The sequence below is a fragment of the Crassostrea angulata genome, chromosome 1 (genome assembly GCF_025612915.1).
Source record: "Crassostrea angulata isolate pt1a10 chromosome 1, ASM2561291v2, whole genome shotgun sequence".
Classification (NCBI taxonomy): domain Eukaryota; kingdom Metazoa; phylum Mollusca; class Bivalvia; order Ostreida; family Ostreidae; genus Magallana; species Magallana angulata.
Genome location: NC_069111.1, coordinates 40,502,523 through 40,524,211, shown reverse-complemented (window position 1 = coordinate 40,524,211; position 21,689 = coordinate 40,502,523). Strand labels below are relative to the sequence as shown.

Here is a 21,689-nt window from a genome sequence, read left to right as displayed (position 1 = left end):
CTTAAAACTGCATCTTGTGAATCAGTGGTCTAACAAAATTGAAGAAATTCAGATGACAATAAGTGAAACAAGAAACCCCGAGCGATAGCAATGGATGTCAGAATGCTAAACGACACATTTCGGTAAGCAGACGTTAGACAACAAGAAATACAAGCAAGTTTGGAATTAGCAGATCGTTTGTACTTAAAATATTTATTTAACTAGAAATGTACTGTGGGTGTGCACTCATGGTACATGTTCAAAGAAAATATGTTTTCCAAGACATTTTCGGAAATAAAATGTAAATGTTTTCGAAAACGTTGTGGAAGAAAAAAAAGCAAAAAAAGACTGGAAATTTTCAACGTCGCACATTGCGCCGCCCGTCAAAATTTGTTGTTTAATTTAAATTATTCATTTTCTCTAAATAAATAAAGTACAGATATGAAATCCTGAAAATTGTTTACTAATGTTTCATTGAAGTCTGATGAAATTGCATTAAACAGGCTGATTTAAATTTTTGTGCTCTGTCTATACTATTTTGGGACAACCCTAGAGTTAATTGTTATGATAAAATATTGAAAAATATATCAACAAGTTGAAAAAAGATTAAAACAAAAATTTTTGGAAAAATTGAATAGAAAAATTAAATCGTTCATTACATTGTATTTTTGTTCAGATTTTGGGTTATCGATGTGGACAAATCATTTTAACGTAAATATAAGGCGGTCTGTATCATTACAACACCAGTATTTATCTAAGCTTAGCAAATATAAGTTAGCATTTATGTATTGACCCTGATCTCCGGACAACTTGTATATATATTCATGGGCATACTTTGAACATTGTACGTACGTGTTCTCGATATATTTCCTTTTCGCCTTTTAATCAATGGATATGAATTAAGCATTTGTTGGTTGTTGTGGTTTGTAGTACATGTGGTGTAGGCCTATATACAAATGGTTTACTATTGAGACTTTCCGCATAAAACGCTCGTTCGCCCGAGTACATATAATTACTGTACACACGATCCCACATAGGAGTGCAACTGGGTGACGAAATGGGTATGTACACACTTCAATTACACCATGTTTGAATTGAGAACTTATACAAATGCGATTGTAATAATAGTAATGAATGTTTTAGCCTTCTTCGCCAATTTTGAAATTTAAAATTATTTTTGGCTTATACAATTATATTAAATACGACTTATAACGTTACCGCATTTAATGTCTTCGTTAATCTTATCTTGGTCAGACATTTATGGAAGCCCAGAAGGGTTGGCATTTACTTGCGTTTTTTACTTTTAAAGGGACTTGGACACGATTTGACTTAAAATTTTCAAATTTTATTTTTCCATTTTCAATGTTTATACTGATAAATATAGAAGTTTATAATGCTATGTCAAAAGTTGAAAGTCAAATATCAAGTTTTAAGCACGATACAGAGTTTATAATTCTTTCTTTTGTAAACAAATCTCGAATTTTGTCATTTTATCATGTTCATTGTGTGGATGTAAATCTCAATCAAATGTAACTTTCTTTTGTTGATAAAAGTATTTAAGAAGATATTGAATTAGTTTAAATTGTTTTTTACATGTCATTTTGTCTAAGAAATTGTAATTCTCTACATTACATTGTTTTGTAAACAACTATAAGACTCGAGCTTTGTTTACATAACTATCAATTCTTACCTCTGTATCTCGCTTGTAACTTGACGTTAACTTTTAATATTTTGGTAAATCATTTAAAATGCACCAATAAACCATTTTATCCATAAAAAATAAAAAAAATTTGATCTCAAATCGTGTCCAAGTCCCTTTAATAGCTTCGATAGCTATTAACATGATACTTTGCTCTCATTATAAATGAACCAAGTCTTCAAAAAGCAGTTTTTGAAATTTCAGTTCAATAATATTAAAAGCAATTTGAGCGGGGTTTTTTAAGAATTTTATTTTGAGGCAAAAATCTGCTATTATAATAATTCTGCATTCATCTCAAATCACTATCATAAATAGGATTTTAAAAAAGATGTATAAAAAGAAATATTATCGTCTAAGGAATATTTAACAAACCAAGCTTTGTACGAGACAATAATTATGTAATTTAGCTTCAAACATAGCCTCTAAATAACTTTCCCCACAAAACAAAGAAATTACCGACATATGTTTATAAATAGATCATAATATTTTATGTCAATTTAGTAGTAAAAAATTGAAGCTCTTATTAAAATTGAAAAATAAATTTTTGTTAATTTATACTCAGACTATGATCTTCAAATTGCATGGGACTTATATACATTTAAAACAATTATCAACAGTCATATTTATAGCGATATTTTTTAATTCAGAAATTAAAAGTATACCTAACATTTTTTGGCATGTTTCATTTAAAACACTAGTAAATACATCATACATTAATTTATAGCAAATATTAGTATTCAACTAAAAACATTATCTGCAAGCTATATTACGAATAAAAATCGAATTAAATTTAGGTTCAAAATATGAAATCAACTCATGTTTTAAAAGAGCATCGTCTCACAAGGGTGATTTTCGGGTCTTGTTTTAAAAAAAATCACAACAGTCAATGACAAAGTCAGCTATTTAATGTTTTTGTGTGTATAACTTATAGTATCCTGGATATAGCAAGCGTATCAGTATTTTTTCGGTTACCATACATTTTCTTATAAACCCTTGCCTGTCATTTGTTATTTGAACAGTTTTTTTTCAGATTTTATGGGCTCTCGCCTTTTAACTATTCAGCTACTTATTATTGTTCCTATTTCATAGCGAATGAAACAAATGTATCAGAAGATGACATCATCAGAATCCATGACAACCATGGTAACACCATGGAGTTTCTGGGGAGCGGGGGTCAGTACCTCAGCGCAAGCAGTGTCAGGTCGGGGAGGTACCCTAACCCCGTCACTAACATCCCTAGGCTGAGAAAGATGAACGTCAACGAAGATGACATCTTTCTCTGTGCATATCCAAAAGCAGGTATGATAAAAGGAGAAAAAAGAGCAAAAATCTTTTTGAAACATCTTAATAACAATGTTGAAAAGATAGACCAACATTATGATACAGGGCATACTGAAACACTGATAATGGTAGCTAGTTTTATTTTTTTAATGCAAGGAACACATTGGACCTGGGAAATTATGACCATGCTTTTGCAACAGAGTGCTGAATATCACCCCCACGAAAAAGAAAGTCACATGTACGAGTTCCATATTCCAGAGACTCTACAGGCTTTAGAGCCACCCCGTGTGTTTAACACCCACGTCCGACCAAATAATCTACCGGAACAGTTCTTTGAGAAACGATGCAAAACTGTGTTTGTTCAGCGTAACCCAAAAGACACAGCAGTGTCATTTTTTTACCATTGTAAAAACTTGATCCAATTTGGTGGCACTTTTGAACAGTTTATGGATTTCTTTTTTAAAGAAGATGAACCAGGTAAATGTCAATTGAAATAGTAGTAAACAGTTGTACTGAAACTGTTGAAAGTATTATGTAAACCAATGAAGAGGGTAAAATGCATATTTGCGAAAGTACGATTTTTTTAGCCGGGCTTTACTGAAAACAGAGTCCTGGCTGTAGGCAGGCAAATCGCCAACGATACAATGAATAGCACAACTTCAAAAATAAACAAAAAACCGAACAGCGTCAAAGTAAAATATTCTGCTATACCAAATAGTTACACAGAGAGCCATGTTTTGTCAAATGTATTGTTTTTTTATTTGTTTGCGAATAGATTTAGCGTTGAATTTTTTCCTTTCTTATTAATAACGTGTTTTTTAAACAAGACTATGCGTTTTGGGCACATAAACAATGCACATGAATTTCTTTGATCTACTTTACAAAGCATTGGTGTTTAGCTGCACATAGAAAAAATGCGGGGAAGGGGGTTGATTTTATAACGCGTGTTTCAAATTTCAATGCAACGATTGATTTTTTTCCACTAGACAGGCATATTTTTATTTATTGCCGCTAACAAAATAATTCAGTCGCTCTCTGACGCATTTCCGACATTAAAAGCATGAGAGAGAGAGAGAGAGAGAGAGAGAGAGGGAGAGAGAGAGAGAGAGAGAGAGATTGTCAGTTTTTACTTCAAAATATGCATAAAGACACATCAAATGAGCCCGGCTTTCAGTACTTCTTCAGTACTTTGATTTCATTTACTTATCGCAAGTAACTTTTTTTCTGTTCATAAACGCAAATAAAGTGTTTTAAACTTGTTAGATCGTGGATTGGCCATGTCAGTAGCATCACGAATACTACTGTTAGGGAGTAAAATTGAAATTATTATTGGCGATATTTTATCATCATAACAATGTAAATAAGAACAATTTAACAGTGATATGATATTTACATCGTAGTGTATCACTGCGCCTGGTACAAATACACATTAGAATGGGAACAGTTCATCAGAGAAAATCCAGATCATCCTGTTCATTGCATCATGTACGAGCAACTTCAACAGGTGCGTGGTTTGGTGAAGTATTGCAAAAGTATTGCTATTAATGAAATGTTTTTTTAACTATTTAAAAAATGTACATGTACTATGGACACTTTCATTGATAGAATGCAATCGAAGAAATCAAGCGTCTTGCCACCTTTTTGAAGACACCATGTGACGATAAACTGGCCAAAATCATTGCCGAGAAATGCTCGTTTCAAAATCTTAAAGACGCAACTTTAAAAGTCAAAAAAGGGGGGAAAAGCGAGACACTTTACAGAAAGGGTATGTTTACGCTGTTGATTCACGTCATGCTTATATTATCTTGAAAAGTGTTCGTCAGTATAGAATTAAAATATCCTATTACTCACTGCTTATGTACTATTTTTAGGAATGGTCGGAGACTGGAAAACTCATTTCACCGTCGCGCTTAACGAGAAGTTTGACCAGTATTTACAGCGTCATCCGACGACCTCGGTGTATACGTATGATATCTAGACTAGGACTACTTTACTGGGTGTCAGATTATAGATACATAAATAAAATGTTTGTCACTAAAATATATGTCCAACATATCAGCAATATGCAAAGTGTATCGCTATTTCATGTTCCGATATATATGTACATCACAGATAGTGATTTTTTTGAATCTTAAATTCAGTTTATTATAAATGTTTTTAAATGTTCTTGTTAATGTTTAAGATATACATGTACATTGTATTGAAAATTAAATTTTGAATATTAAACAATCTTGTAATCGGCTTCTTATTTCATGAATCAGAAGCATTACAAGACCTGAAATACTTCAAGAATGTCAGAGTGACCAATCCCTCTATCCTAGAAATCAAATTATCTTTATAATTATTGAAAACAACCATGACTTTATATTTCACAGACCATAGCCTTGTTGTTTCGTTATAGGTTGATGTTTTATTTTAAATCCTCATGCTTTCGTGTTTTAGTCCCACACATCTTGTGGCTTTATAAATCCTGCTGTTCTTCTATTGCATTTGGCTGTGATTGTGAGACCGTTAGCATATTCATTGTCTTCTAGAGTGGACAAAAATCTCCAGCAGATACTACTGTTCCTGTTGTTATTGTTCCTTAATATCTCGTCGATCACAATAATGAATAAGGAACCCAGATATAATACACCCCTGTCTCACTCCTCTCTGAACTTTAAACTAGTCTGTTGTTCTCCCATTCTCAATAACACATCTTGTAATTTAATGTTTCTTGAATCCCAATGCTTTAATATAACCTATAAATTGTCCCTGTGCTGTCAAATACTTTCTTGCACTCTACAGAGCTTTTGAATAGAGTTTTCTTTGTATTTCTTGGAGGAAATATGACTTGTATCCTAATAAAATGAAGTTAAAATGCAAATAAATAAATCACAACGGCAGCTATCCATGTGATATAACTATCTTAATGTCCAAAAATCCCAAATTTTAAGTATTGTAAAACTTTTTTTCGATTCCTTTAACAAAATGTGTGCCTTCAACAAGGGTTGAACACAGAATTGATTATCAAATCCCATAGGTACTTTTTTCAGTAAAATGATTTTTAAGATTTCTTAAAATATTTTATGCATATTGATGATTTCTGTTAAGTTCGCGAGAGTTATCTTTCCTGCGGTATTGTCAAAGTTATACAGCATCTTCATATATGGACACAAAATCAACGTCGTCGGAGGTAACCAATGAATTTATTCCGCGGTAAAATCTTGGGAGCGTCATTTTAATAGCGTGGGTTCTCACTTCTTTCAGGACGCCGATAGCTAAGCATTGAAAATTTTCAAAGAGATCTATAAAGCGGTAAGGTTTATATTTTTGATTTATTTTACTGATGGAGCCCAATAAAGTACTTATATTGGGTCATTCTATTGTACGCCGCTTTCAACAATTCCTAGTAAGTAATGAGGATGTTAGGTACTGTGAGGATCTTGGTCTAAGAGCAAATCATAGGATATTTTATAGAGGAGTGGGAGGTCGCACTATTTCGGGCATTCTCCGCGAGGATGCGAGTTTCATTGAAAAAGTAAAACCTCGTAACATAATTCTAATTGTTGGGGGCAATGATGTTCGACGTGCGACGTCTTCCGAAGAACTGGCAGCAAATATTGAATCTCTTGTATCGGTACTGCACTATAGATTTGGAGTCGCTCAGATCCATGTGTGTAAATTGTTGCCACGATTTAAGCAATGTTTTGATCACAACAGTACTGTGGATGAAGTAAATATCCTTCTCAAATCTTCTCTGCACAGATTTGAATTCGCTTCATTTTGGGAGCATAATGACCTCTTCCCTTCGCCTACGTTCAAGGCGTGTGACCATAAATTTCTTTTTGACGGCGTCCACCTCAATAAACAAGGCAACGTTCATCTCTATAGAAGTTTGCGCGGACTTATTTTGTCTAGAATGCGTTAGAGTTTCGGGCGATTATCTCTTGTAATTTCAAAGTAATCATATATATATATATATCTATAACGTTATATATGTAGATCTACATACATATTTTGTATTGTTTTATTTCTTTGTAATAAGCAAGGAATGTAATTCCGTATTTGATATCCATCACATAGTTTCATCATAATTTACTTGTGTTTTCCTGTAAAATTTCAAATGTTTATTGCCTCACTGAGGCAGATCTCATTGCACTGGAATAAGCATAATTTACAAGTGTTTTCATTATAATTTTCATATGTATTTTTTGCCTCTCCGAGGCGGATCTTATTGCACTGGAATCATCACAATTTATTGGTGTTTTCCAGAGATAGTTCATATTTGTATAGCCTTCCTGAGGCGGATCTCATTGCACTGGAATCAACACAATTTGCATTGTGTTTTCCCGAGATTTTTCATATTTCTTTAGCCTCCCTGAGGCGGATCTCATTGCACTGGAATCAACGCAATTTACTTGTGTTTTCCTGAGATTTTTCATATTTCTTTAGCCTCCCTGAGGCGGATCTCATTGCACTGGAATCATCACAATTTACTTGTGTTTTCCTGAGATTTTTCATATTTCTTTAGCCTCCCTGAGGCGGATCTCATTGCACTGGAATCATCACAATTTACTTGTGTTTTCCTGAGATTTTTCATATTTAATTTTGCCTCCCTGAGGCGGATCTCATTGCACTGGAATCAACACAATTTACTTGTGTTTTCCTGAGATTTTTCAAATTTAAATTTTGCCTCCCTGAGGCGGATCTCATTGCATAGGAATAAACACAATTTTCCTGTGTTTAACACAAATTTATTTGTGTTTTCCTTACTTATTTAATTAACTCCCAGAGGTTTATTTTATTACAATACAATGTATTTACCACAATTTTATATGCATGCGTTGTTAGTGGATTTTAATTTTAAATCTTCTTTTCATTTATGCTTTCCTTAGGTTTGTCATTTAATATTCAATAAACTACACAATAATTAAAAAAAAAAATTAAAAAAAAAAAATTAAGTATTCCGGAATTTTCATGTTTTATCATATATTTTCCGATTCTATTCAGACCGGATGTTGACAATGGTTTTCTAACCAATATCAGTGAAATTTGTAATTTTAGTTATCGTCATCAAGAATAAGTATGCCACCAAAAAGAACAAGCCAAGCTCGCGCAAAACCATCAACTGTCTCAAAACAAAAGAAACGCAGGACATCAATGAACTTGGAAGTGGTGTCGCCAGCTTTATCCCCCGATGTACTGGAAACCATCACAGCACAGGTGACCCAGCGGGTGACGGCCACAATTAGAGACGAGTTGACAACGCTGATAAACAACATTAACAGCAACAGTGCTTCAAATTCTCAGGGGAGTATTAGTATAAACCCTCTAGGGGCATCTAACAACGATGATAATGACGGGTTGGTAAGAGAATCTAGATATCTGGACAACGCTATTCAACACTCAGTTGAAGCGGTAGTTGTGGATCACACTGAGAAAATCGCTGGTAAATCAGTTTTTACAACTGGCACCCTGGGCCGACAGCAATCCAGTCAACATACCTCCACTACCGCCATTTCCAAATTAAGAGGTGACATACAAAGACTATTGGATGCGAGCCTTACTAATTCTTCTTTAGCTTCGTACTCCCATGCTTGGACAGTTTTTAAAGATTTTGCCGAGAAATACGAGTTAATTATTGAGTTTCCAGTGAAACAACACATATTGGTATATTATGTTGCCTACCTATTTTCAAAGGACTATGCTGCAACAACTATTTCTTCATATCTCTCGGCTATTAGTTACATCCATAAGCTCAACAGTTTTGGGGATCCATGCTCGTCCTTTTTAATACAAAAATTGCTCTTATCAACACGCAAACTTAAACCTTCACAAGATGTTAGAATACCTATTACAAAAAATATTTTGCATCAAATTTGTGACTTTTTACCAGTTACAGTTTCCAATGCATTTGAAAAGGCCTTGTTTAAAGCAATGTTTTTGTTGGCCTTTTATGGATTCTTGAGAGTTGGGGAAATAACATCATGTCAAAAGGTAATTAACAAAAATTTAATTCAGTTTAATCAAATTTCCAGGCAGCAAGATCATTTAATTATCAAATTTGTTACATATAAACATCACATTGGCAAACCATTTTTTCTCACTATTCACTCTGCAAGTAACAAAAAGTATTGTCCAGTTCAATGCCTAGAAGACTACATCAAGTTAAGAGGAGTACAAAATGGGCCACTTTTTTGTTATGTACCAAATATTCCAGTTTCCAGGGGTAAACTTTCGGCGGTATTAAAAAACTGTCTATCATTTGCAAAGTTGGATATGACTCGCATTACTAGCCATTCTTTCCGGATAGGCATGGCGTCGCACTGTGCTGACATTGCCATGAGTGACAGCAAAATCAGACTGTTAGGTCGATGGAAATCAGATGCATTCAAAAGTTATTTTAGACCAGTTAATCTAGTATAGAGAGAGCAAAGACCGACTGTGAACTTATGGATATACACGGTTATTCAGGAACATATGTATATTTCTTGATAACTTATAATGCGTTAAAATAATTTGAAATATAAGTTGTTATTTTCATGTCAAAGCTTTGAAAGGGCTGGACATATGTATGTTCCTACCTATGATTACTATATATTACAAGTATTAGGTTACATTGTACATCTTTTTGGGTGGGGCATATGTATATCCTTACCCATGCATGAACAGTATTTGAATGTGTTTGCATGTATATGGGACTAAGGTTTGTAAGGCATATGTATATCCTGGCAAATATTAGTCCATTTTAAAGGTATAGGAATGCACTTTGCCACTTAAAATTTTCTCCCTCCCTCCTTGGGGTCTGAACTTGATTTAAATAGAATAAATCAAGTACATGGCGCTTTCAGACCACAAGGATTATGTTTTTCATAAATTATCTAATCAATCACATCATTGATTACATCAGTAATGGGAGTTATGGATTATTTTAGTTGTAAAATATTATGGGTAAAGAATTAAATATTCATAATTTTATGATTAATTTTATGAACTTATTAATTATTGTTATATAATCATCTATTGTCATTTTCCTGATTATTTCAAACCAAATTTGGTTAACAATAAAGTCACAAAAGTGGCAGAGTGCAACATACCTATGTGTTATGTGATGTTTTACTGTACAAAGATGAAGGGCTCAGGTGGTTCAATTTCGAGCGGATAGAGGTTAATTATTTCATGAGTGAGAAATAATGCTATACGCAGTAATGGTATACTTTGAAAATTATCAATTATGGATAAATGATTTTTAAGATTTCTTAAAATATTTTATGCATATTGATGATTTCTGTTAAGTTCGCGAGAGTTATCTTTCCTGCGGTATTGTCAAAGTTATACAGCATCTTCATATATGGACACAAAATCAACGTCGTCGGAGGTAACCAATGAATTTATTCCGCGGTAAAATCTTGGGAGCGTCATTTTAATAGCGTGGGTTCTCACTTCTTTCAGGACGCCGATAGCTAAGCATTGAAAATTTTCAAAGAGATCTATAAACCACCTCCACCCCTCCACCTTCCTTTTTTATGAACATGTTTATAAAAAAGAAAAATTCTTGTGTATTTTCTTTTTTCTTTATTAAGCATGGCGCTTTCAGACCACAAGGATTATGTTTTTCATAAATTATCTAATCAATCACATCATTGATTACATCAGTAATGGGAGTTATGGATTATTTTAGTTGTAAAATATTATGGGTAAAGAATTAAATATTCATAATTTTATGATTAATTTTATGAACTTATTAATTATTGTTATATAATCATCTATTGTCATTTTCCTGATTATTTCAAACCAAATTTGGTTAACAATAAAGTCACAAAAGTGGCAGAGTGCAACATACCTATGTGTTATGTGATGTTTTACTGTACAAAGATGAAGGGCTCAGGTGGTTCAATTTCGAGCGGATAGAGGTTAATTATTTCATGAGTGAGAAATAATGCTATACGCAGTAATGGTATACTTTGAAAATTATCAATTATGGATAAATACATTTATGTCAGATTTAAGAATGAATATTCTAGATATAATTGTATGGAGTAGGTTAACACTTAACAAAACTTTGAAGAGTTAACCCTGATATATAGAATACTAGTAATATGAAAGCCATGTAATAAAATGAAATGAATTTATCAATCTTTTGTAACTTATATGTCCTCTCAACATACCTAAATCATGATATATTTTTGATTACCCCAATGTAATATAAATTAAAGTATAGGAGTTGTCAAACATAGGTAATCACAGATTACAAAGCTCACCGAGACGAGACATCACCCTTATGAGACTTCACCTTTATAAGACCACCTTTATCATATTTAATGAAAATCATACTTTATGATCTTGGATATTCATGAATCTGTTTTGACACAATATCGTATATCATCTGTTAAAAAATTGTATGATAATCATATGTTCATATGTTAATCAATACAATAATATAAAATTAAATATTGCATCCGATCATATTTACAACATATATCATATAATACAATAACATACCATAATAAACAATGATGAGATATGATATTGTAACGTATGATATGACATTGTATTGTGTTATACATTATTGTATTTGATCACATAATACAATATCATAATATAAAAAACAATATAGTATTATATAACAGTTTCATATTGCATAATACATCATAACATTGAAACATATGATATTATATTGTATAATATAGTATGATATTGTATGATACTGTATCATTTTTTATATATAATATGATATTGTATCATATGATACAAAATAATTTGATACAACATTGTATCATATCAAATAATACAATATTATGTCATAAAGTAAAATATTATATAATACAATATTATATTATACATATTGTATCATATGATACAATAATATATTTTACAATATCATACAATACAATTTCATGTGATAATATATCATATATTATAAAACAATATCATATTATACAATATCGTATGATACGATATTATATAAATAGTGCCTGTTTGGGAGGGTAACAGTTGAAATTGACACCCCGAGAAAACCATTGTCAACCGACGCGAAGCGGAGGTTGACAATGGTTTTCGAGGGGTGTCAATTTCAACTGTTATCCTCCCAAACAGGCACTATTTATTTTGTTATACTGAATGTCTTTTTTAAAAATTTTAAGAAAATTTTACTGCTTTTATATAGGAATAACGTGAATTCTACAGCGAACCGTACGCGCATAATTTTCGCGCATGTAATATTTTTTAATATTACCCGTTGCCAAGTGCGTTGCTAACGCTGAGGGTAATAGTAAATATTATTAACTGCGTCTTAACCAATAAGATTTCAGTATTTAACATGAAAGTATAACAATATATAATATAACAGTATCATATTATACAATTTCATGTGATATAATTCTATATTACAGAAACTAATATCATATTATACAATATCGTATGATACAATATTATAGAATATACAATATTGTATCATAGGATACAATATTATATTTTGCAATATCTTATGTAATAGTATCATGTGATAAAATAATAAAATTAATAATAGAATATAATATTATACAATATTTTATCATAATATACAAAACTATATATAACGATATCATGATACAATATCATAACATAAAATATCAATTAAATTGATACAATGTCATATCGTATCATATTACTTTTTATAATATTACATATGATATTATATTGTATCATATTAAACAATATTGTTTCATACCATACAATACTATATCATAGGAATCATGTTATATCATTTATCAAAAAACACATCTATCTATCGGGCAAGTTTGAGTGAGGTAGGAGATTTCTTTAGCATCCTTGATAATTGAGATCAGGCTCTGCATCTGAAGCAACCTCTGCGTTTCATTTATAATATAGTTAAATCAACTATGCAAGCTATCATCTATAAAACATGTGACCTGTTCCAAAAAACACTAAACCTCATCCAGCATCAGAAACATATGGCTTAGATTCAGCATTCAAGCCTGTCAGGTGCATCAGTATACATAGGACGCATCTCCATGCAAGTTTGGTGAAGTTCAGACCAGTAATAACTAAGATATCATCATCAGAGGGCACTAGCAATTAAAACCTTAACCTGCTCCAGCATCCGCAACCTTTGGCTCAGATTCAACATCCATGCCTGTCAGGTGCATCTGTATGATAAGACACACCATCCATTCAAGTTTGGTGAAGTTAGGACCTGTAATAACTAAGATATATTTTTTACCATCCTTGATAATGGAGATCAAGCTCTGCATCTGAAGCTTCCTCTTTGATTCATTCATATTACAGTTTAATCAACTATGCAAGTTTGAAAAAGTACTATTATCTATTAAACATGTGACCTGTTCCAAAAAACTTAACCATATCCAGCATCTGAAACCTATGGCTCAGACTCAGCATTCAAGTCAGTCAGGTGCATCAATATCATAAACGCACCATCCATGGAAGTCTGGTGAAGTTAGGACAAGTAATAACTAAGATATAATCATCAGAGGGCACCTGTTTCAAAAACTTTAACAAGCTCTAAAAACCTTAACCTCCTCCAGCATCCGAAACCTATGGCTCAGATTCAGCATTCAAGCCTGTCTGGTGCATCAATATCATAAGACGCACCATCCATGGAAGTCCGGTGAAGTTAGAACAAGTACTAACTAAGATATAATCATCAGAGGGCACCTGCAACAAAAACTATAACCAGCTCTAAAAACCTTAACCTCCTTCAGCATCTGTAGCCTATAGCTCAGATTCAGCACCCAAGCCTGCCTGGTGCATCAGTATCATAAGACACACCATCAATGCAAGTTTGATGAAGTATGGACCAGCAGTAACTTAGATATTGCTATCAAAGGGCACCTGCAACAAAAACTTTAACCTGCTCCAAAAACCTTAACCTTCTCCAGCATCCGAAACCTATAGCTCAGATTCAGCACTCAAGCATGTCTGGTGCATCATTATCATAAGACACACCATCCATGCAAGTTTGGTGAAGTACGGACCTGCAGTAACTTAGATATTGCTATCAAAGGGCACCTGCAACAAAAACTTTAACCTGGTCCAACAACCTTAACCTCCTCCAGCATCTGAAATTTAGGACTCAGATTCAGCATCCAAGTCTTTCAAGTCCATAAGTAGGTCCAGATGCATCATCCATGCAAGTTTGGTGAAGATAGGACAAGTAATAGCTTAGATACAGGACCTGCAACAAAAACTTTAACCAGGTCTGGACGCCGACTCCGACGCCGAGGGTATAGCATAAGCTCCCCCTGACTTCGTCTCGGTGAGCTAAAAAGTAAAAGATATGTGAATAAACCCTTTGATTTTATATTGACCAGTGCGGCTATTGGTACTTTGCGGAACGGAACGGAACGGAACGGAACCAGTTAAGAGGCCCCAAAAGGGGAAACAAGATTTCTTTTAAACGTCATTATTTCAATTTAACTTATCGTAAATGGAAGATTGTTTTACAAATTTTGCTGTTTTAATGAACTGTGTATTACATAAAATATGCTACTCATTGCTCTATAAGTCAATACACGCTTCTTTCCCGAGAAAACCTAAAGTCACTAGTTGTTTTATGATGTTTGATTGACACTGTAAATATAAAGTTGAGGTTTAAACCAGACTCAATTAATCTGTGTGTGTAACGTCGATGAAAATTACTTAAGTAATCTTTCTTCTGAATATATTTCTTCTGATTCCGTTCCGTTCCGCAAAATACCATTACCCGTGTGGATATTGGTATTTAACGGAACGGAACGGAATCTTTCAAACTTTTTAAATAAAGGAAAACATCATAACAAATACTAGCTGTTTGTTTATTTCTATGTTCTTTTGAGATAAATGAAGCAAATCATTTCATCAATTCAAACATCTTGCATATGTGCATATCACTTCTGTGTTGTGTACAGCTATAACTTTTATTTCATCTATGATACTACATTACTTACACGGATGATATTACTAGTTTGTTCACCAAGCTAGCAATAACGCAATGTGCATCCCATATTACGTAGAATTCTAAAATATAACGAGCACATTCGCAAGGAAAAAGTTTAATATTCATCACTTACCTTCCGTCTGAACAATTTTCTTCTGGTTCCGTTCCGTTCCGCAAAATACCATTACCCGTGTGGATATTGGTATTTAACGGAACGGAACGGAATCTTTCAAACTTTTTAAATAATGGAAAATATCATAACAACTACTCACCGTTCCTTGAATTTTTTATCAGATTCTTTAAAGATGAATGAGTCTATCAATCAAATCAATTCAGTCATCTTGTGTATTTGCTGATTATTAATTACGTTTGTCTGCGTGTGCTGCATACAACAACAACTCTGTTTTCATTTTTTTATCAATTTCATATCATTGTCACGGCATAACTAACTATTTGGTTAATTAAGCTAGCAAAAACACAATGCTTATATCAAGTAGAATTCATATTATACCAAGATCATTCGCAGCGCAGGGATAATATCGATAAAAATACTTGATAGTCTTATTTGAAATAAATTTGAATGAATGATGATATAACAAATGTTGTTACCATACTTATAAATAATTTTCTTCTGGTTCCGTTCCGTTCCGCAAAATACCATTACCCGTGTGGATATTGGTATTTAACGGAACGGAACGGAACCGTTTAAAAATTTTGAAATATAAAATATATCATAACAACTACTAGCTGTTTGTTTATTTCTATGTTATTTTGAGATAAATGAAGCAAACCAACAAATCATTTCATCAATTCAAACATCGTGCATATGTGCATATCACTCCTGTGTTGTATACAGCTATAACTTTTATTTCATCTATGATACTACATTACTTACACGGATGATATTACTAGTTTGTTCATCAAGCTAGCAATAACGCAATGTGTATCCCATATTACGTAGATTTCTAAAATATAACGAGCACATTCGCAAGGAAAAAGTTTAATATTCATCACTTACCTTCCGTCTGAACAATTTTCTTCTGGTTCCGTTCCGTTCCGCAAAATACCATTACCCGTGTGGATATTGGTATTTAACGGAACGGAACGGAATCTTTCAAAATTTTTAAAATGTGAAACATATTTTTACAAAGGCAACATTTATTCATTATATAATAAATCATTCGATTTTTTTAAAGGAAGAATTAGCTAGTTGGTTAATCAAGCTAGCGAAAGACAATGTTTACATCAAGTCGAAGTTTATATCAAATCCATTTGCAGGGTTATAATCATTTTTAAAAATAAATACTTGATAGCCTTATGAGTGGGCTGACTTATCAAGTTGGGATTAAACTTCAATTGCGCTTCCGTAAATTAAAATTCTGGGAAGGAATTAGACAGTCCTTGTTAGAGAAACTCGAAGATTCTAGGTCAAACTGGATACTGTATATATCTTGAAAGACTGCCCATAAGTATCGTCTGCATTCACGGGCCGGGGTCTTCGGAATCAGCTTAGTGAGATTGGAGAGAAAATGCATTGGCAGTAGTTTGCGACAGGACCATGAAATTCAGAGTGCAATCTTGCAAATTACAATTTTAAGTAATAAGTAGATTTGCAATCGTACAATGTAAGGACTTTGCTATAATATATAAGCTTCTCTCCGCACATATGCAAACAGACATGAAAATAAGAGTGCAAACTAAAAATACACTTGCCTATTATCATTCTTCTGAAAACTACATAACCCGTATTTTAATAGATTGTGTATTCACGTTTGACCTAAAATAATATTCCGCTGGCTGACTTTCTTAACTCTCTTTTTAAAAAGCTAACCTATAGCTTGTTTGTTATACATTGAAATGAATAATGATATAACAAATGTTGTTACGAAACTTTTGAATAATTTTCTTATGATTCCGTTCCGTTCCGCAAAATACCATTACCCGTGTGGATATTGGTATTTAACGGAACGGAACGGAATATTAAAAAAAAAAAAAATGGAAAATATCAAAACATCATTTTGGGATATAAGAAGCAAGCTAACAAACCATTTCATTAATATAAAATTATAAATATCTTGTGTGCTTATCTTGTGTACAACGTTAACTTTTATTTCTGTTATGTCTTGTGCATATGTTATTTTGATTACTACATGTATTTTGTACGAAAGATTTTGTGTACGACTTGTTTGTTTATGGGAGTACTGCGCCATATTTCTAAACGCTCGATTACTACAGTTTTTTGTAAGCCTTGAATTCCACTGTGTAAGTGTTTTGACTGTTATAATTAGGTATTATTAATCTTCTAGTGATGTAATTTACCTCTGTCCTTATAGTCAACTATGCTTAGATTTGCATATTCTTGTTACCGATGGATTTTAGTTTACCATGTGCTTCAAGTATGGTGCGCCATTTCGTCGACAAACATTACATTTTGAACTTGATAATTACGTACTGTCAGTTTAATAAAGTCAATTGATTACGGTTTTAACTCATTATTTTCTATTCAATTAATGAATTTATTTATAGAATATATTTAAGATATGTTGCATTACTTAATTCTATGTGAAAGCTTTATTGGATTGTTTTTCTATGGAAACCAATACCTGTCATTTTTATTTGTATTTTGTTTATTACAGATTCTTATCGCATTGCAGTTTTCTGTCAATTAAAATCTTTAATGCTTACTTTATGTCACATTTTGCACGAGAATACTTTAATCACAGGGGCTTGGTTGTTGGATAGTGAATTTCCTAATTATTTGTTCCCGAAGAAAAAATTGATTAAAATTGGTAATCTTATGTGTATTTTTGTGTATTGCAATAAATAAATTCACCGAAACCCCCCGTTTCAATCATGTTAAAAAAGTTTATTCAATGTACATTAAAAAAAGTAAAGGGACGACACTCGCCATTTTGGATTTATAGGGGGGTCCTCATTTCAAGCTATGTTTTAAACAAGTTCTTCCGTTTCTCCAACGATTTCTGACGATATATAGGTTGTAAAATGTTAAAATTACTTATTCCTATCGTCTGACTACATCTGTACGCTGCATAATAAACGCATCTTTCCGAAATGTACTAGATACTTGCCAAACTTATCGAAAGCAAAATTTTGAAGAGTTTAAATGAGTTAAATTGCACGAGATGTTAGACATCTTGTACATGGCTTTGCGTAGATCATCGCTATTTGTGAATAAACATGTCGCTTGATAGTCCTTGGGAAAACAAAACACTTATAGGTTAGTTACTGACTCACTACGGAAATATATTGGGTTGATCAATCTCATAGATGGCGAGGCGTAGTGAGTCAGTAACTAACCTAATAAGTAATAGTATGACGTGACATAAGGGTAATCAGTTGTCGTTGTGATTCAAGTCTGTATGTTGATCTAGCGTTGGTGTGTGATTTGTGCTTTGAATTCATTTGTCTTTATATGTATATTTTAGTTTCTACCGTCGATGAGAGATTTATTGGTCAATAAATACATTTCCGAATATTTTGTTTTATTATAATTCTATGTTAATTTTTGAAAGCAAGTTTTCGAGATTGTTTGTGCATATATACGTCTGTCTGTCGGTGTATACACTTGTCTGTACATGTGCTTTTTTATCTTCGGTATGTGACTGTGTCTATATTATACTTATATTCTAAATCTCAAATGAAGTGAATATATGATGTGTACGCACTGTAAAACTAAATACTAGTATATAAGATGTGAATAACTTGTACATGTTCATTTTACTGAAATCTGATTGGTTTAGACGCAGTTGATAATCCGTTATATTACCCTCAGCATTAGCAACTCCCTTGGCAACGGGTAACACACAAATTGTTACATACGCGTACGGTTTGCTGTATAATACTCGTCATTTCTATGTAGAAGCAGTAAAATGTTCTCTAAAATTAAAACATTCAGTATAAAAAAATTAATAGTCCTGTTTTGGAGGGTAACAGTTGAAATTGACACAATTGGAAGTATTAGATAGGCGTACATGGTAACATCCATTTTTATAAAACTTGATATAAATACAACACAATCTATGATCTGTTGAGATCTGACATAGACTTCATTAAAGCCAACGATATATCCTAAACTATACCACGAAAAACGACACACAAGGCTGTTTAGTCTATCCTTATTTAAATGGGAAGCAACTCCATTTTGTATAAAATTCTAACATCCGGTAATGTTAATGCATTCATGTTTTTTCCGAGCCTGTCGGGAAGGCCCGAGAAGTTGCAATTAGACTACACTGATTAGTAACACAAACTTACAAGCGGAATACAGAGACACATGATTAAGCACATTTAATCAACATTATGATAATCTGTCTCTTGCTGTATCATGGATATGAAAATTCAGTGACATGCAATCCATTTAATGTGCACATTATATTTTTAACATATAAAGCATGTAAATGTATATTTAGCCATGATCAGTGGCAGTTAATCTCTATTATAAAACTGATCGTACGAACAAAGCCCTGAGATGGCTTTAAAAAAAGGAAAAGATTCCGTTCCGTTCATTAAATACCAATATCCACACGGGTATTGGTATTTTGCGGAACGGAACGGAATCATGAGAAAATTATTAATAAGTATGGAATCCATATTCTTATATTAATATCTATTTTAATGTATTACAAATAAAGCCATCAATTATTTTTGGAAATAATGTTATCCCTCAGAATATGTTTGATATAATATAAAATTCTACTGGATGTAAACATTGTGTATTTTTAATTTGATAAACAAACTCGTTAAATCTCCCGTAAACTCCCGTAACAAATACATGTTCGTTATAGATTGAATAAATGCCGTGCTTGTTATGATATTTTCCATTATTTAAAAAGTTTGAAAGATTCCGTTCCGTTCCGTTAAATACCAATATCCACACGGGTAATGGTATTTTGCGGAACGGAACGGAACCAGAAGAAAATTGTTCAGACGGAAGGTAAGTGATGAATATTAAACGTTTCCCTTACGAATGTGCTCGTTATATTTTAGAAATCTACGTAATATGGGATACACATTGCGTTATTGCTAGCTTGATGAACAAACTAGTAATATCATCCGTGTAAGTAATGTAGTATCATAGATGAAATAAAAGTTACAGCTGTACACAACACAGGAGTGATATGCACATATGGAAGATGTTTGAATTGATGAAATGATTTGTTGGTTTGCTTCATTTATCGCAAAATAACATAGAAATAAACAAACAGCTAGTAGTTGTTATGATATATTTTATATTTCAAAATTTTTAAACCGTTCCGTTCCGTTCCGTTAAATACCAATATCCACACGGGTAATGGTATTTTGCGGAACGGAACGGAACCAGAAGAAAATTATTTATAAGTATGGTAACAACATTTGTTATATCATCAATTATTCAAATTTATTTCAAATAAGACTATCAAGTATTTTTATCGATATTATCCCTGCGCTGCGAATGATCTTGGTATTATATGAATTCTACTTGATATAAGCATTGTGTTTTTGCTAGCTTAATTAACCAACTAGTTAGTTCTGCCGTGACAATGATATGAAATTGATAAACAAAAAATGAAAACAAAGTTGTTGTTGTATGCAGCACACGCACACAAACGCTGAAATTAATAATCAGCAAATACACCGTGGGAAGATGACTGAATTGATTTGATTGATAGACTCATTCATCTTTTAAGAATCTGATAAAAAAAATCAAGGAACGGTGAGAAGTTGTTATGATATTTTCCATTATTTAAAAAGTTTGAAAGATTCCGTTCCGTTCCGTTAAATACCAATATCCACACGGGTAATGGTATTTTGCGGAACGGAACGGAACCAGAAGAAAATTGTGCAGACGGAAGGTAAGTGATGAATATTAAACTTTTTCCTTGCGAATGTGCTCGTTATATTTTAGAAATCTACGTAATATGGGATACACATTGCGTTATTGCTAGCTTGATGAACAAACTAGTAATATCATCCGTGTAAGTAATGTAGTATCATAGATGAAATAAAAGTTATAGCTGTATACAACACAGGAGTGATATGCACATATGCACGATGTTTGAATTGATGAAATGATTTGTTGGTTTGCTTCATTTATCTCAAAATAACATAGAAATAAACAAACAGCTAGTAGTTGTTATGATATATTTTATATTTCAAAATTTTTAAACGGTTCCGTTCCGTTCCGTTAAATACCAATATCCACACGGGTAATGGTATTTTGCGGAACGGAACGGAACCAGAAGAAAATTATTTATAAGTATGGTAACAACATTTGTTATATCAACATTCATTCAAATTTATTTCAAATAAGACTATCAAGTATTTTTATCGATATTATCCCTGCGCTGCGAATGATCTTGGTATAATATGAATTCTACTTGATATAAGCATTGTGTTTTTGCTAGCTTAATTAACCAACTAGTTAGTTCTGCCGTGACAATGATATAAAATTGATAAACAAAAAATGAAAACAAAGTTGTTGTTGTATGCAGCACACGCACACAAACGCTGAAATTAATAATCAGCAAATACATAAGATGACTGAATTGATTTGATTGATAGACTCATTCATCTTTAAAGAATCTGATGAAAAATTCAAGGAACGGTGAGTAGTTGTTATGATATTTTCCATTATTTAAAAAGTTTGAAAGATTCCGTTCCGTTCCGTTAAATACCAATATCCACACGGGTAATGGTATTTTGCGGAACGGAACGGAACCAGAAGAAAATTGTTCAGACGGAAGGTAAGTGATGAATATTAAACTTTTTCCTTGCGAATGTGCTCGTTATATTTTAGAATTCTACGTAATATGG

At 32.6% G+C, this 21,689-nt stretch overlaps 2 protein-coding genes across 2 annotated transcripts; both read left to right on the top strand.

The window, feature by feature from the left end:
• Window positions 1-785: 785 nt before the first annotated feature.
• LOC128183038 (sulfotransferase 6B1-like) lies at window positions 786-5,195 on the top strand. The gene is made up of 6 exons (XM_052851849.1): window positions 786-1,040; window positions 2,768-2,977; window positions 3,116-3,436; window positions 4,360-4,463; window positions 4,565-4,724; window positions 4,831-5,195. Exons 1-6 carry the CDS (start codon window positions 1,037-1,039, stop codon window positions 4,935-4,937), a joined length of 906 nt encoding a protein of 301 aa, XP_052707809.1. The 5' UTR covers window positions 786-1,036; the 3' UTR covers window positions 4,938-5,195.
• Window positions 5,196-6,002: 807 nt separating this feature from the next.
• LOC128183030 (uncharacterized) lies at window positions 6,003-10,783 on the top strand. The gene is made up of 2 exons (XM_052851823.1): window positions 6,003-6,256; window positions 8,006-10,783. Exon 2 carries the CDS (start codon window positions 8,027-8,029, stop codon window positions 9,365-9,367), a length of 1,341 nt encoding a protein of 446 aa, XP_052707783.1. The 5' UTR covers window positions 6,003-6,256; window positions 8,006-8,026; the 3' UTR covers window positions 9,368-10,783.
• Window positions 10,784-21,689: the final 10,906 nt, after the last annotated feature.